The sequence below is a fragment of the Crotalus tigris genome, unplaced genomic scaffold (genome assembly GCF_016545835.1).
Source record: "Crotalus tigris isolate CLP2741 ecotype Arizona unplaced genomic scaffold, ASM1654583v1 scf7180000017741.1442986301:2390832, whole genome shotgun sequence".
Taxonomy (NCBI): domain Eukaryota; kingdom Metazoa; phylum Chordata; class Lepidosauria; order Squamata; family Viperidae; genus Crotalus; species Crotalus tigris.
The window spans coordinates 385,634-400,000 of NW_024096608.1; the positions used below are offsets into that span (position 1 = coordinate 385,634).

General features: G+C 44.0%; 1 protein-coding gene across 5 annotated transcripts in view; it reads left to right on the forward strand.

The window, feature by feature from the left end:
• The window catches only part of TCF12 (transcription factor 12), a 111,142-nt gene that overhangs the window by 30,158 nt on the left and 66,617 nt on the right, over positions 1-14,367 (forward strand). For all 5 annotated transcript variants that reach the window (XM_039339968.1, XM_039339969.1, XM_039339970.1 and 2 more), the window contains exons 4-5: positions 415-483; positions 2,396-2,498. In XM_039339968.1, coding sequence (XP_039195902.1) covers positions 415-483; positions 2,396-2,498 — 172 coding nt within the window. The remainder of the gene's footprint in view (positions 1-414; positions 484-2,395; positions 2,499-14,367) is intronic.

The following is a 14,367-nucleotide window of genomic DNA, read 5'->3' on the forward strand; positions in this document are numbered from 1 at the left end:
TTGTAATGTCTCCCTAGCTAGTTAACACAAGGGGAATCCCAGCTGCACTTAGATCATTGCGGCCAACACTACAGCATCAAACCCTCAGTATAGCTTTTTTATTTTTCATGAGAGTTTGCATACTCTTTTCCTAAGATTGGCAAGTGCTCTTTGAGATAAGTCACCACCTCCTTAATTATATGAGGAACTATATCAGGACAGCATGGTTCTTAAGTGGCACATGTGCTTCAGGTTACTAATATCTCCAAGAGCACCGTGTGTGTGTGTGTGTGTACACAGTTGTACAGTTATAATATAAACTACTGTCCAAATAGACCATTGATCAGCCTCTTATTTAGTTTTCTTATGATTATGGTTTCTTTATTTAGAAATGTAAAGGTTGGTTGATTATACTAAATGTTATTTCTCTTACAGGAAAATGGCAGCCTTCTTGGAAAAACCTCAGATATTTCAACAGCTCTGGAGAAGCTGAAACACGAGGAGGTAGGATTTGCTTCTTGTATGTATGTTCTCTTTTCTTTCCTGGTTTCCATTTGTGCTTTCCATCTGACCAGCTGGTCTTATGGAGAAAGCTCTATTTTAGTCAAAGGGTGGATAGATACAGATAGGATAGGCACAGGGGAAGGGCTACAATTCAGGAATGATGCATTCATTTGGAATGCAGGCCATCTGGCCTTACATTATTGGGGTGACCAAGATGAATCTGGGGAAGTCTTGGTGGCTGAGAAGAGAAGAGATGACAATCAGATTCCAGAAATGTCTGCTTTTAGAGATGGGATAATCCTAATAGGCAGATATTTATTGATTCCATTATATGACACCTCTTCAGTTATAGTCAGAACAGTATTTTTATCAAAAGCAAAATATCTACAATATAGAATCAACAATTTAAAACATCCAACATAAAAATACAGTATAGGATAAAGACACCAGATGGAGTAAAGTTAACCAATTTACAAAAGTATTCATACTAATACTGATATTAATTACTGATATTGTTACTAATAAAGGATTGCTATTCATAAAAGTGGTACCAGCATACTACCAAATGTTCTCCAAAATCTAAATATAACTCCAATTTTTTTAAAATAATGAAAATCGGGGATATGCTGTTACTCAAAAATCACATTAGTTATATAGAAAGCCACTGAAAGACTGCAAATTATAGATATGCTTTGTGCACAATATTTTCTTAAAACATAGTGCTGGGTTTGAATATAAAAGAGACTATATATTTTGACCTTGGTTAGGAACATCCTGTTTTCTGGGCAGCTGCTACTCCCTGCTGCCTGTCAGAGGGGAACAGGTCAGAGTCACAAGAAGGCACCCTCATGGTCATAAGCGAGTTGTCAGTGTCATTAAGGGTTTTCCTGAATGCCTGTCATGGCTGTGTGGATGATTTTGAAGTGAATAAAGTGGAGGAATCTTTGGGCCTCCCAGAAGGTAAAGGCAAAGATGGAAGTTGAGACATTCGTTCGTGATCCTTTATCCTCAGTTGCTGATGTTCCAGTGAGGACTCAGGACAAACTAGAGGGAGCGGAGACGGCCTTGTGATGAGATCAGTGGCCAGGCAGTGTTTTCTCATCATCCAGATCTCCCCAGATAAAGGAGAGAACATGAGATTACCCTGTTGCGCTCTGGTTGGCTGCTGCTCCTCCTCCTCCTTGGAGCCAGCTGCAAAGATTATGGAGTTCCACCAAGTTTACCTTCAGTGCAAATCCCAATCTGGAAAATAATAAATGTTCAGGGATTGATGATTTCTAGTCCTGTAGGATTTTGGTCATTTCTTGTTTTGGAGGTTGAGTAAAATACATTTAGGCCAATTAATCTGATAAGATAGTCCAGACTGGAAGTTTTTAGTGTGCAACTTATAATAACCAAATTGTCCATCTCCAAATACTGTCAAGAAGAGATCCTAAAACATTTTTTTTAATTGTCACCACAGTCACGTGAGCCTTTAATTAAAGGTTTCTCAAACACATATTGCTCAAGTCTGTCTCAAGTGGACTGAAGAACCATCTAACGACCTTGTTACCACTTTTACATAGGTGCCAGCAGCAGCAAGGAGCCCTAGTATCATAAACTATGGTGGCACAGAGTCTTAGCCAAAGGCTCCGAGGTGCCCAGGCGTCATTGTATGAAACAAATTTGATGTGTACATGTGGGGGTTTTGCTGCATTGGAAGGGGAGAGGACAAAAGGAAGGTACAGTTAATCATTATGAAGAGTATATTACATACACTGTGACAAAGTCTTTGATTGTGTCAAAGTGCTATTGTCTTCCTGGAATTTCATGAAAAATGACCCACTGTACTTCCATGTTTTCATTTCAGTTTAATTGAACTTAGTAAGTGGAGCTGCAAAATAATAGCTTAAATACTGTTCATTACGCACAGAGTTTTACAGATACTCCTTCCTATGATGAACATTTGAGTGATGAACGATTAGGACCCAGTGAAGAATTATCTCCAACTCCTTTCCTTAATTCAAATCTGATAGGTAAGTTGATATTATTTTCTGCATTGCTTCCTGCAAAATGGCTTTTTTCTATATTAATGCCAAGAGCAGGAGAAACTGATTCTTGTGCAATTGCTTTAAACTGGCTGGCTCAAGCTTTCCCTGTTGTAGTTTAACAGATTATTCTTTATAGTATTTAAAATTGTGTAATATTAAAACTGAGATAAAGGGGCTTTTCATAATTCTTGCCATTGCATCATTAAAAATGGAGAGTTATTTGTCATCAGAATGGTATTTTATTTTATTTTTATTATGTTCAGCCATAGGCATGTTTGCCAGGAAGGATAGTTGATTATTAATTGCTAGTGTCTTGATCAATGGAGTTTTTAAACACCTTAATGATTTTTTTACATTACAGGAGAAAAAAAAGTTGCTGAATAGAAAAGGATAATTATTCAGCAATGAACAATATACTTTTAGAAGATGAATTTTAAAATTGGTTTAGACATTCTGAAATGTTTTTTGTCAGAGGAAATTATTATGTTGAACTGATTTGGGTTTCTTCCTAATTCTAATTTTGTTAGGAAGACAACATGTAAAGAATTAAATGTGTTACTTTAACAGTAACTGTAACTGGTTATTAAAAGTCTCTGACTGACAAATTCATGTGTATCTGCATTTTCTGGCTTTGATACTGTTATTTTGCTAAATGGTTGCAATGGAGCAATAGTAACTGTCAGGGTCCACTTAAAAACCTCATCCCAAGAAAACAGAACTCTTGGAAACTGTTTCTTCCAAAAGGAACTTTTATTAGGAGAAGCTGATAGCAGGCATACTAGACAGGATCTTAGGATTTCCCGTGCAGAAAAGTGTCCCAAGCAAAACCCCACCCCATAGTTCATCCAGTCAGTTAAAATAGCCCAATCCCCAGGTGTTAGGTTCCTCGTGGGAACAGGGAGATAATATTGGGCTGTCTCTGGTTGTAGCTGTGATTCGCACCTTCTCTGGGGCTGCGGAGATAAAGTAGTCCCTGGAGGTTGCATTCCACTCCTAGGAAAAAGTGGGGAGAAAAGAATTGGGAAGCCTATTGATATGGGTTCTGACATCCTGCCTCCCTTAAAAAAAAGAGAGATCCACCTGTGGAGAGATAAAAACATACGCATATACAGTCAGGTCCAGAAATATTGGGACATCGACACAATTCGAACATCTTTGGCTCTATACACCACCACAATGGAGTTGGAATGAAACAAACACAATGTGCTTTAACTGCAGACTGTCAACTTTAATTTGAGGGTATGTACATCCAACTCAGGTGAACGGGGTAGGACTTACAGCAGTTTGCATATGTGCCTCCCACTTGTTAAGGGACCAAAGGTAATGGGACAATTGGCTTCTCAGCTGTTCCATGGCCAGGTATGTGATATTCCCTCATTACCCCAATTACAACGTGCAGATAAAAGGCCCAGAGTTCATTTCAAGTGTGCTATTTGCATTTGGAATCTGTTCCTGCCAACTCTCAAGATGAAATCCAAAGAGCTGTCACTATCAGTGAAACAAGCCATCATTAGGTTGAAGAAACAAAACAAACCCATCAGAGAGATAGCAAGAACATTAGGCGTGGCCAAAACAACTGTTTGGAACATTCTCAAAAAGAAGGAATGCACCGGTGAGCTCAGCAACACCAAAAGACCCGGGAGACCACGGAAAACAACTGTGGTGGATGACCGAAGAATTCTTTCCCTGGTGAAGAAAACACCCTTCACAACAGTTGGCCAGATCAAGAACACTCTCCAGGAGATAGGTGTATGGGTGTCAAAGTCAACAATCAAGAGAAGACTTCACCAGAGTGAATACAGAGGGTTCACCACAAGATATAAACCATTGGTGAGCCTCAAAAACAGGAAGGCCAGATTAGAGTTTGCCAAACAACATCTAACAAAGCCTTCACAGTTCTGGAACAAGATCCTATGGACAGATGAGACCAAGATCAACTTGTACCAGAGTGATGGGAAGAGAAGAGTATGGAGAAGGAAAGGAACTGCTCATGATCCTAAGCATACCACCTCATCAGTGAAGCATGGTGGTGGTAGTGTCATGGCGTGGGCATGTATAGCTGCCAATGGAACTGGTTCTCTTATATTTATTGATGATGTGACTGCTGACAAAAACAGCAGGATGAATTCTGAAGTTTTTCGGGCAATATTATCTGCTCACATTCAGCCAAATACTGCAGAACTCATTGGATGGCGCTTCACAGTGCAGATGGACACTGACCCAAAGCATACTGCAAAAGCAACCAAAGAGTTTGTAAAGGGACAGAAGTGGAATGTTATGCAATGGCCAAGTCAATCAGCTGACCTGAATCCCATTGAGCATGCATTTCACTTGCTGAAGACAAAACTGAAGGAAAAATGCCCCAAGAACAAGCAGGAACTGAAGACAGTTGCAGTAGAGGCCTGGCAGAGTATCACCAGGGATGAAACCCAGCGTCTGGTGATGTCTATGCATTCCAGACTTCAGGCTGTGATTGACTGCAAAGGATTTGCAACCAAGTATTAAGAAGGGAAAGTTTGATTTATGATTATTATTCTGTCCCATTACCTTTGGTCCCTTAACAAGTGGGAGGCACATATGCAAACTGCTGTAAGTCCTACCCCGTTCACCTGAGTTGGATGTACATACCCTCAAATTAAAGCTGACAGTCTGCAGTTAAAGCACATTGTGTTTGTTTCATTCCAACTCCATTGTGGTGGTGTATAGAGCCAAAGATGTTCGAATTGTGTCGATGTCCCAATATTTCTGGACCTGACTGTAAGTTAGTCTGGTTTGTGTGGGTATTCTGTGCGAAACTTTTTCAGCAGCTTTGGGGTGTTAATGTAGCGTTTGTGGACCCACACGTTTTGGGAAGAGGGAAGATATTTCCAGGCTACTAAGTATTGGATTGAGCCGTGATGTTTTCTGGAGTCTAGGATGACTTTTATTTCAAAATGTTGTTCTCCCTCTACCATAATGGGGGAGGAGGTGGAGCAACAGCTGATCTTAAGGGCGACTGTTGCTCTCGTTTGAGGAGGCTGCAATGGAAAATGGGGTGAATTTGCCTGAGTGACTTTGGGAGTTTCAATTCTACTGTTACTGGGTTTATGACTCTAACAATTGGAAATGTTCCTATGTATTTCGGTCTCAGCTTCTTTGATGGCTGTAGGGATTTAGGTATTTGGTTGAAAGATAAACCATTTCTCCTATTTTGAATGGCTCTGGTTCAGTTCTTTTTTTGTCTGCTTGTGCTTTGTAAGCTTGTCTAGCATCGTCTAGTGCTTTTTTAACTACCGGCCAGGCATTTTTTAATTGATCTATCCACTCCTTTAGGGAGGGGATGGCCGGTTAGTTGGGTGATAGTTCTGGCATTGGGTTGAAACTTTGGCTGGTGGCTACTTGGAAAGGGGTGTAACCCGTGCTGGAGTGAACTGCATTGTTGTAGGCAACTTCTGCAGACAGAAGTAAGTCAGTCCAGTTTGCTGGTAATTAATAAAGCATCTTAAATATTGTTCAAGTACTGAGTTCGAACATTCCGTCCCACCATTCGTTTGCGGATGATAACTAGATGACAATCTTCGGTGGTCCCTAAAAGGGATAGAAACTCTTTCCAGAACTTGGAAGTGAATTGCACCTCCCTGTCTGATATGATGCGTTGGCTATAGATAAGTTGAATGAACAGTTTTGCTAGGGTTTTGACGGTTGGGATTTTTGAGCAGGGAATGAAATGCACTTGCTTGGAAAAGAGATCTGTGACTACCCAAATAACTGTATTTCCACTGCTTTCTGGTAGTTCTACTATAAAATCCATGGAGATTTCCTTCCATGGTGCTGAGGGGCTTGCTACTGGTTGCAACAGCCTGGGTGATTTCCCCTTTAGTCTCTTTGCAGCTGCACATGTTGGGCAGCTGGCTACATAGCTTTCCAAACAATCTTATTGATTTTTCCATTTTTATATCAGAATGCTTAAGAAACAAGGTGGAGATAGGGTAATCAGTTAAGTACAATAACATCATACACATATGGCTCAAGTAATGCTCCTTAAAATTTCCCTCTCTAACAATTAGAATAATATAGTCAAGCTAATACATTTCTAAATAAAATTAATTCATTAATACATTCCTAAATAAGAATTCAATTAATCAATAGAAGTTATCAGCAACCTTTCATTAATATAAATCAAACCCTGTTTTTAGGTTTATTAATTTCCAAATACCATATCTAACTTAGCTTTAAACAAAGATATTATTTACAATTCTGGTGTCCATAATTTCTCTTATTTAAACATACTATTTCCATAATTACAGTACATTCTTAACATTTCTCAACTATATTCTATTTCTTATTCAATAATTCTTCATTTATTAATTTCATTTCTTCCATCATTACAATCTTTTTATCATTATAGCTCCACAAATTAGCTATTATGTCTAATAAGAAAAAAAGCATAGGAAAAATAGAAAAAAATAATAAAAAGGAAAAAAAACAAACCAAAGAAAAAAAGAGAAAAGAAGGAAGTTCTCCAGCACTGGAGATGGAGAATCCACCAATGGGTTTTGACTGTATTCCTGCCCAATCAGATCAGTTCAGCCAAAGTTGTCACGCCCATCCTGGACCACCGAGATCCCAGTCTTCACTGATCTCGCCCAGGAATCAGACGTGCAGCTTGGCTCTTAGGCAAGTACAGTCTCCATTGGTGGATTTTCCTTTCCAGTAGCTGAGAGATTGTAGCGAGGTAATTGGATTTTTCCCTAATTTGGATTACTTTACCTAATTCTAACCACTCCCCAAGAAATTAGAGATAGCCTTTCTCCATTGAGGGGATACTCATCCCGGCTAAGAAAGGAGCTTCTTCCTTTCCTCCACTCCCCCTCCCCCCACACCCCTCCTCCACTTCCAAAGGGAGATTAACGAGCAGTTGTGGCTAACGGCCATTACCACAGTCAGCTCGAACTGAGCCTGCGAATACAGCTCCGTTGAAGACCTCAGATTCAGGACACCTGAGATTTTCAACCCCAGCTGTTTCGCGGGCCGTTTCGGAGCCGTTAAAGCAACTCCGACCGCTTCTCCCATCGGGCTGCTGTAGAGAGGGGTGCGTGCGCAGAAGGCAGTGCGGATCAGCCGGCAGGCGGCTGCTGGGGATTCTGGAACCAGGGTCGCTTCCCATTCTCCTTCCAACGAACTGCTAGCTTCTTCAGCCTGAGTAGGCACCCTTCTCCACGTGCGGATGCCATTTTTGAAGCCGCGCAGCGCACACGCGGTCTCCTTTGCTGTGCCCACGTGGCTTGAGGAGGCCCAGGGGACAAAGACTTAGGAGGAGCCGCGGCGCATGCGCAGCTACTAGTTTGGGGCTGCGCGGCCTAAATAGGCCCCAGCGGACACAAACTGCTCAGATACCTACCGCAGGGGGAGGAACACCCAGGGTGGAAGCCTGCCTTCTCCGGGGGAGGTGGTCCCCAAGGTGGCATCAGACCGGACCATATGCAGGCGGTTTGGGCTAATCTGTTGAGGATCGGCCCCGGTCACAGCTTGAGGATCCTTCCAAGGAAGGATTTCTGACTTCCCCTAGACATTTTCACAATAATCAATAATATTATTCATAATATTATTAATATTATATTGTTAATATTATTAATAATATTATTAATCAATAATATTATTTCACAATAACCACAAGCTCCGCTCGGTGATCTGACTAAGTTGGGGAGGGACACAACCACACTTCTCTGATTCTCCAATTTCAGGCCCTGATGTCTCCTCGCACCCCCAGTAGTGTGTCTGTCCTTATCCGGATAACAGCTGCTTGGATTCCAGGCGCCCCCAGTCGTATGCCTGTCCTTATCCATAGCATTTCAGGCCGGATTCCAGGCACCCCCAGTAGTGTGTCTGTCCTTATCTGTGCACAGCCTATCCACATAAAGGCTATACCTGGGTTCCAGGCGTCCCCTGTATTGTGTCTGTCCTTATCCAGCGGGTGTACTCTCCAGATACCAGGGGCCCCTTACCGTGTTCCTGTGTTATCGGAGAATGGAGGAAGCCATCCTTCCCTCGACAGGAGTCTTGCCATCCTCATCAGGTTTACCTGGTCCGGAAGGCACTGATAAACCAACGGCCACTAAGGCCAGGTCTACCAAAAAATCTTCCAGAAAGGCAGACAAACAGGCCAGCAAGAGACACCAAGCCCTAGAAAAGGAGTTTTCCAGGGCACAGAAAAGGGACAGACTGGAAACAGCTCAGACCGGAGGCTTAGCCCCTGACTTGCCTTTGGGGGTTCCGACTTCCCCGGTAGGGATCTGGTCAATGGGGGAATCCTCACATTCCCCCGCGCGGTGCAGGACAGGTGAGTTCTCTTCCCTTTCCCAATCCTCTACTCCATGGGCATCTCAGGGGGCCCCAGAGGCCACATTCACTCCTACTGCAGCAGGTCTACGCCCTAGCGAGTCGGTCCCTTTACCCTCGGAGGACCGCCTAACCTTACTGATCGCACAGGCAGTAGACCGAGCCCTTGAGGCTAGGGCCCAGGCTCCCAAGCCAGGTACAGCCATGATTCACCCTGTCCTGTCCAACAACAAGGGACGGAGGCCCATCATTATCCCTCTTCTCCATCGGGGTCATCTGTTTCCGAGGTCTCTTACCTCGACCAACCCGTCACAGAGCAGGAGGTCTAAATGTCCGAGGAGGAAGACATCCCTCCTGAAGTGCCCTCATTCAGCGGCCTCTTTAACCCCTCTTTCTTTATTACCTTACTGCGCAAGGCTACATCCACAGCTCATCTTGGACAGGGAACCTCAGCTGAATCGGCTCCCGTTCTCCCGGACGCGGAGGCTGACCCAAACTTCGTCGAATCGGTAGCGGCCCAACACCGTATCCCATGTCCCTCCTTATTCCTGAACGCGATCCGGAAACAATGGACTTCCCTGGCTTCTCTTCCTCCCCCAGGTAACACTGACAAGAGGTTGTTCAATGTACCCAAGGTCCTGGAGGAGACGTTGGAGGTACCGATGGTGGACGAGCCCTTGGGGCCCCTAGTATCAGCCACCGCCATATACCAGTCAGAGTCCAATGTTATCTGGACGACATATTAATACAGTCGTCATCCAACCAGGATGCTCGGTTGGACCTCACTCTGGTGGTAAAACTGCTCCAGGACCACAGGTTTTCGGTAAACTTTCCCAAAAGCCACTTGGTTCCCACAACAAGACTATTACACCTCGGGGCCATTATAGACACAGTGGAGTGCCGGGTATACCTATCTCAGGAATGCCGCAATGGCATAAGGGAGTCAGTTCTCCAACTACGCAGGAGCCAGACAGTAACGTTAGCCAGGCTATCCCAGTTGTTAGGGAAGATGATCTCGGCCATAGCGATTGTCCCGTGTCCAGACTTCACTCCCGGGAACTGCAATGGTTCATGCTCCCCTTCCAGAGACAGAACCTAAGTGCATCCCAACAAAGGGTAAGACTCCCGCGATGAGTACAGCATTCCCTCGAGTGGTGGATGTCTCCAGCCATACTCAGAGGGTCATACTTCAGGGAACTGGGCAGGTTAGTACTCACGACCGACGCCAACCTATTTAGCTGGGGAGCACACCTCCGGTCTCAGTGGACACAGGGCCGTTGGTCCACGTCGGATCTCCGCCACAACATAAACTGGCTCAAACTAGGTGGAACCATCCACCTAGTCCTACGGCACTTCCGCAGTATAGTGACACGGTGGCACGTGCTGGTCCTCACGGACAATGTGGCAGCCAAGGCTCACGTAAATCGCCAAGGGGGCACCCGTTCTCACTCCCTATTGTCTGAGTCCCTCCTACTGGGATCCTGGGCAGAACAAAACCTGGCCTCAATCAAGGCCAATCATATCTCAGGGGAAGCGAACACTCAGGCCGATCTGCTGAGCAGGGCAATGGTAGATCACTCGGAATGGCGTCTCCATCCGAGGGTCTTCAAAGAAATTTGTCATCGTTTCGGCCACCCACTTGTGGACCTCTTTGCGTCACCATCCAATGCCCAGCTGACTCGCTTCTTCTCCCGCTTCCCATCCGCAGGAGCAGAGCAGACAGATGCGCTCTGGTGCCCTTGGCCTCAGGGACTGCTTTATGCCTTTTCCCCTCTGCCTCTCCTCCCGGTGGTAATACGCAAACTCCTTCGGGAGCAAGCCAAGATACTCCTGGTGGCCCCATATTGGCCAAGGAGACCTTGGTTTGCCGACCTGAGGAGCCTCTCTCTCACGGAACCGTGGCGAATTCCCCCGGATCGAGTCTCACTCAGTCAAGGGGTGATTCTCCATCCAGAACCCCAATGGCTACAATTAGCCGTCTGGCACTTGAACACTCGATCTTAACAAGGGAGCTTTGTTCGCAAGGGGGCATCAAGGTAATTCAGACATCTCACCGCCCTTCCACGAATCGCATATACGAAGCCACGTGGAAGAATTTTCAATCATGGTGCTCCAACTGACACTTGCCCATAGGGGAACTTAAGGTTCCCAACATCTTGGACTACTTGTTAGACAGGCTGGAAAGGGGCTTGGCTCCAAACACGCTGCGCAGACAGATCGCTGTCCTCTCCACGGTTCTATCTTGTAATTCTGTGGAGTCACTGGGCCATCATCCCTTACTCCGCTCATTCCTTAAAGGGGCCGCGAATATCAGGCCCCCCACCGTGCACAGGTACCCTTCATGGGAACTACCACGGGTCTTACGGGCGCTTACCAAGGCACCATTCGAGCCCCTAAAAACATGCGACCTCCGCTACCTGTCCCACAAGGTAGCATTTTTGGTGGCAATCACATCAGCACGACGTATCTCTGAATTAGTGGCGCTCTCAATACGGGATGACCTGTGTGTTTTCCACAGGGATCGAGTAGTCCTTCGACTCGACCCTACCTTCATCCCGAAGGTCAATTCTTTATTTCATAGATCACAGAAGATAGTAATGCTGGATTTTTGCCCAAATCCAGCGCACGCCCTGGAACGACAATGGCATACATTGGATGTATGTAGAGCTCTTCGGTACTATATTTCAAGGACTGCGGATTTCCGCAGCTTAGAAGCTCTCTTCATATCCTTCCACTCCTCCTCCAGGGGCCGGAAGGTTTCTTCTTCCACCATTGGTAGGTGGATTAGAGCATGCATCGCCGGGGCGTATCAGGCGGAGGCATTGCCGATTCCTAGACGGGTCACAGCACACTCCACACGGAGTGCAGCCACTTCAGCGGCATGGGCCACTCAAGCTTCCATTGAGGAGGTCTGCAGAGCGGCCACATCGTCTTTCATTTGAAACTATAAACTCGATAGGTTTTCCTCTGCAGAGTCTTCCTTTGGTAGGAGGGTTCTTCAGCAGCAAAGTACCACACCGGACCAGTCTATTTCCCACCCTCAGGGACAGTAGGCTTTGGTATGTCCCATTGGTGGATTCTCCATCTCCAGTGCTGGAGAAGGGGCGTTTCTTACCTGAACGCCTTTTCTCAGCACGGAGATGGAAAATCCACACCCGCCCTTGTAGACCATATAGGTTTAGGGTTAGTCAGTTTGTGAGCCAAAACGTCAGCTGTCAGTCAAGCGCTTTGCTCGCGTCAAGACTGGGATCTCGGTGGTCCAGGACGGGCATGGCAACTTTGGCTGAACTGATCTGATTGGGCAGGAATATAGTCAAAACCCATTGGTGGATTCTCCATTTCTGTGCTGAGAAAAGGCATTCAGGTAAGACAACGCCCCATCTATTATTCTGAAGAATATATTTTTACTATATTTCAATATTAAATTCTAAATCTTATCCTAAAAACATCTTTTAAGAATCCAAATCCAAATCAATCCACATCTCTATAAAGCCATTGCAACCCATAAGTGTAATCTTAAATTCCATATTTATATCTTATTCTAGCTTTCTTTCTGTTCCAAACGGGTTTTCATAGCAAGGCCTCTAAGTCCGCAAATAAAACTCCCTCCATTTCTTGCCATAACGCATAAGTCAGGGGAGAATCTCCAATTGTCCATTTTAATAGGCTAGTGAAAAAGTTGTAGCGATTCTCAGTAGCTCGTAGTTGAACATCAATCTTCATCTTTTCTGAAGTTGCATCTAGTTTAATTACAGTCACTTTTGAATCATCCAAAGTCTCAATAGATTGTCTATAAAATAATGTAGAGTCCTCTTTAATGTTGTTTTGTTCTCCTCCTATTGGTTTTTTATCTGTCAGGTAACCAGTTGGAGTCTGGACATCAGCCTGCCCTTCTGGGGTAACATCCTTAGTTTCCGTGCTAAAAGTCATTTGTTCATTAGCATCAAAGGTTTTTTACGGTGTAGATTAATAGTCCTGATGTAAATTTAGTTCCTCCATCTCAGTAAATTGTGGATAAAGTTGAGAACAGGTCTCTTGAGTATATACCCTTTCTGCTGTTTCTTGGCCTGCAGTGTGCTCAGACTGGACAGCCATTTGTCTGAAATGGTGTAGGGTTCCTGCTTGAGCAGGGGGTTGGACTCGATGACCTCCAAGGTCCCTTCCAACTTTTATTATTATTATTATTATTATTATTATTATTATTATTATTATTGATCATCGCACAGTCAGCCAGATGTTCAGACTGGATTTGGCATTTTGTCTACCTATCGAGTCCTTACCCAGGACCTGGGATAGGCAGATGTGGGTGTTTGATGGTATTACAGATATTGTCGCAGGATGGAAGCAGTTCCTATTATTGTTATATATTATATATATTATATATTATATATATTATTATATATTATAATATATTATTATGTACTTGTAATTGAAATCTGGACAGAGTTCCTCCCTTTCAGTAATATATAAAGCCATTATTCTTTTGGTGGAGGCTATATTTAATAACAATCAGACAATATGCGTTTCCACCCAGCTTTATCTTTCCCTTTTAAGATAATTTGAAGGTCAAAGTCAGGCTCAGAGTCCAAAGAGAGGAAATAACAATTGAGTAAATAATTTCACCACAAGATGTCTCCAGAGGGTTAACCAGTTATTTAGTCTTTCCAGACCCCCAATAAAAATAATTTGTTTCCTTTTTTTCTTTTTTCCTTCTTTTCTTTAGTTATAAAAATAGTAGAAAATAGACAAAAAAACCCAAAATTCTCCCAAATGCTAGCATATTAAGTTTCTATAACAGGGATTTTAGGACCCCCAAATATTCAAAAATAAAGTCAACCATTGAAAAAGTTGAAATTAATTTTTCTTTTGTTCCAAGGCTTTTCTTCCCCCATCAATAACGCCGCTTTAAAAAGATAGGGAAATAATTCCAAAGGCTTTTCACAGGAATAAATAGGAAAGGGAGAGGCAAGGAAAGGTCTCACCGAATCTTCCATGGTGGTTCTATTTCGCTTAGATGTTCGTGTGGCTTACAGCTGGTGCAGCTAAGTGATTGGCCATTTTACTGACAGATCTTTACTCTGTCAGCCCAAAGGAGCTCGCTTGACTGCAGAGGGTACTGCCGCCCCTCTGCAGTCAGACAGGCAGTCTCCTCAATGGTGGTCGCCCCTCCAAAGCGACTTTTGACCCAATCAAGGGTCTACCTGCGGGGGAAACTTGGCCGGTGAAGAGATGAGTCTCTCTGCACGACCGCAGCGCTGCGACCCGGAACTGGAAGCCACTACATAGCTTTCAATGTCTTTTTTGAGAGAGGGCCACCAGAATTGTCTTTTGATTAGATGTAGTGTTTTCACGAATCCAAAGTGGCCTGCTGATTTTGTATCATGGCACAGTTGCATAAATATGAGCCTTTGGCTTTTTGGTATGTATAGCTTCTCTCTCACCCAAGGTAGACCATCTGTGATTGTACAAAGGTTTTTGTGGCTTAGGAACCATTCATCGGTTTCTAAAGCTTTTCTAAACTCGATCTCTGCTTGGC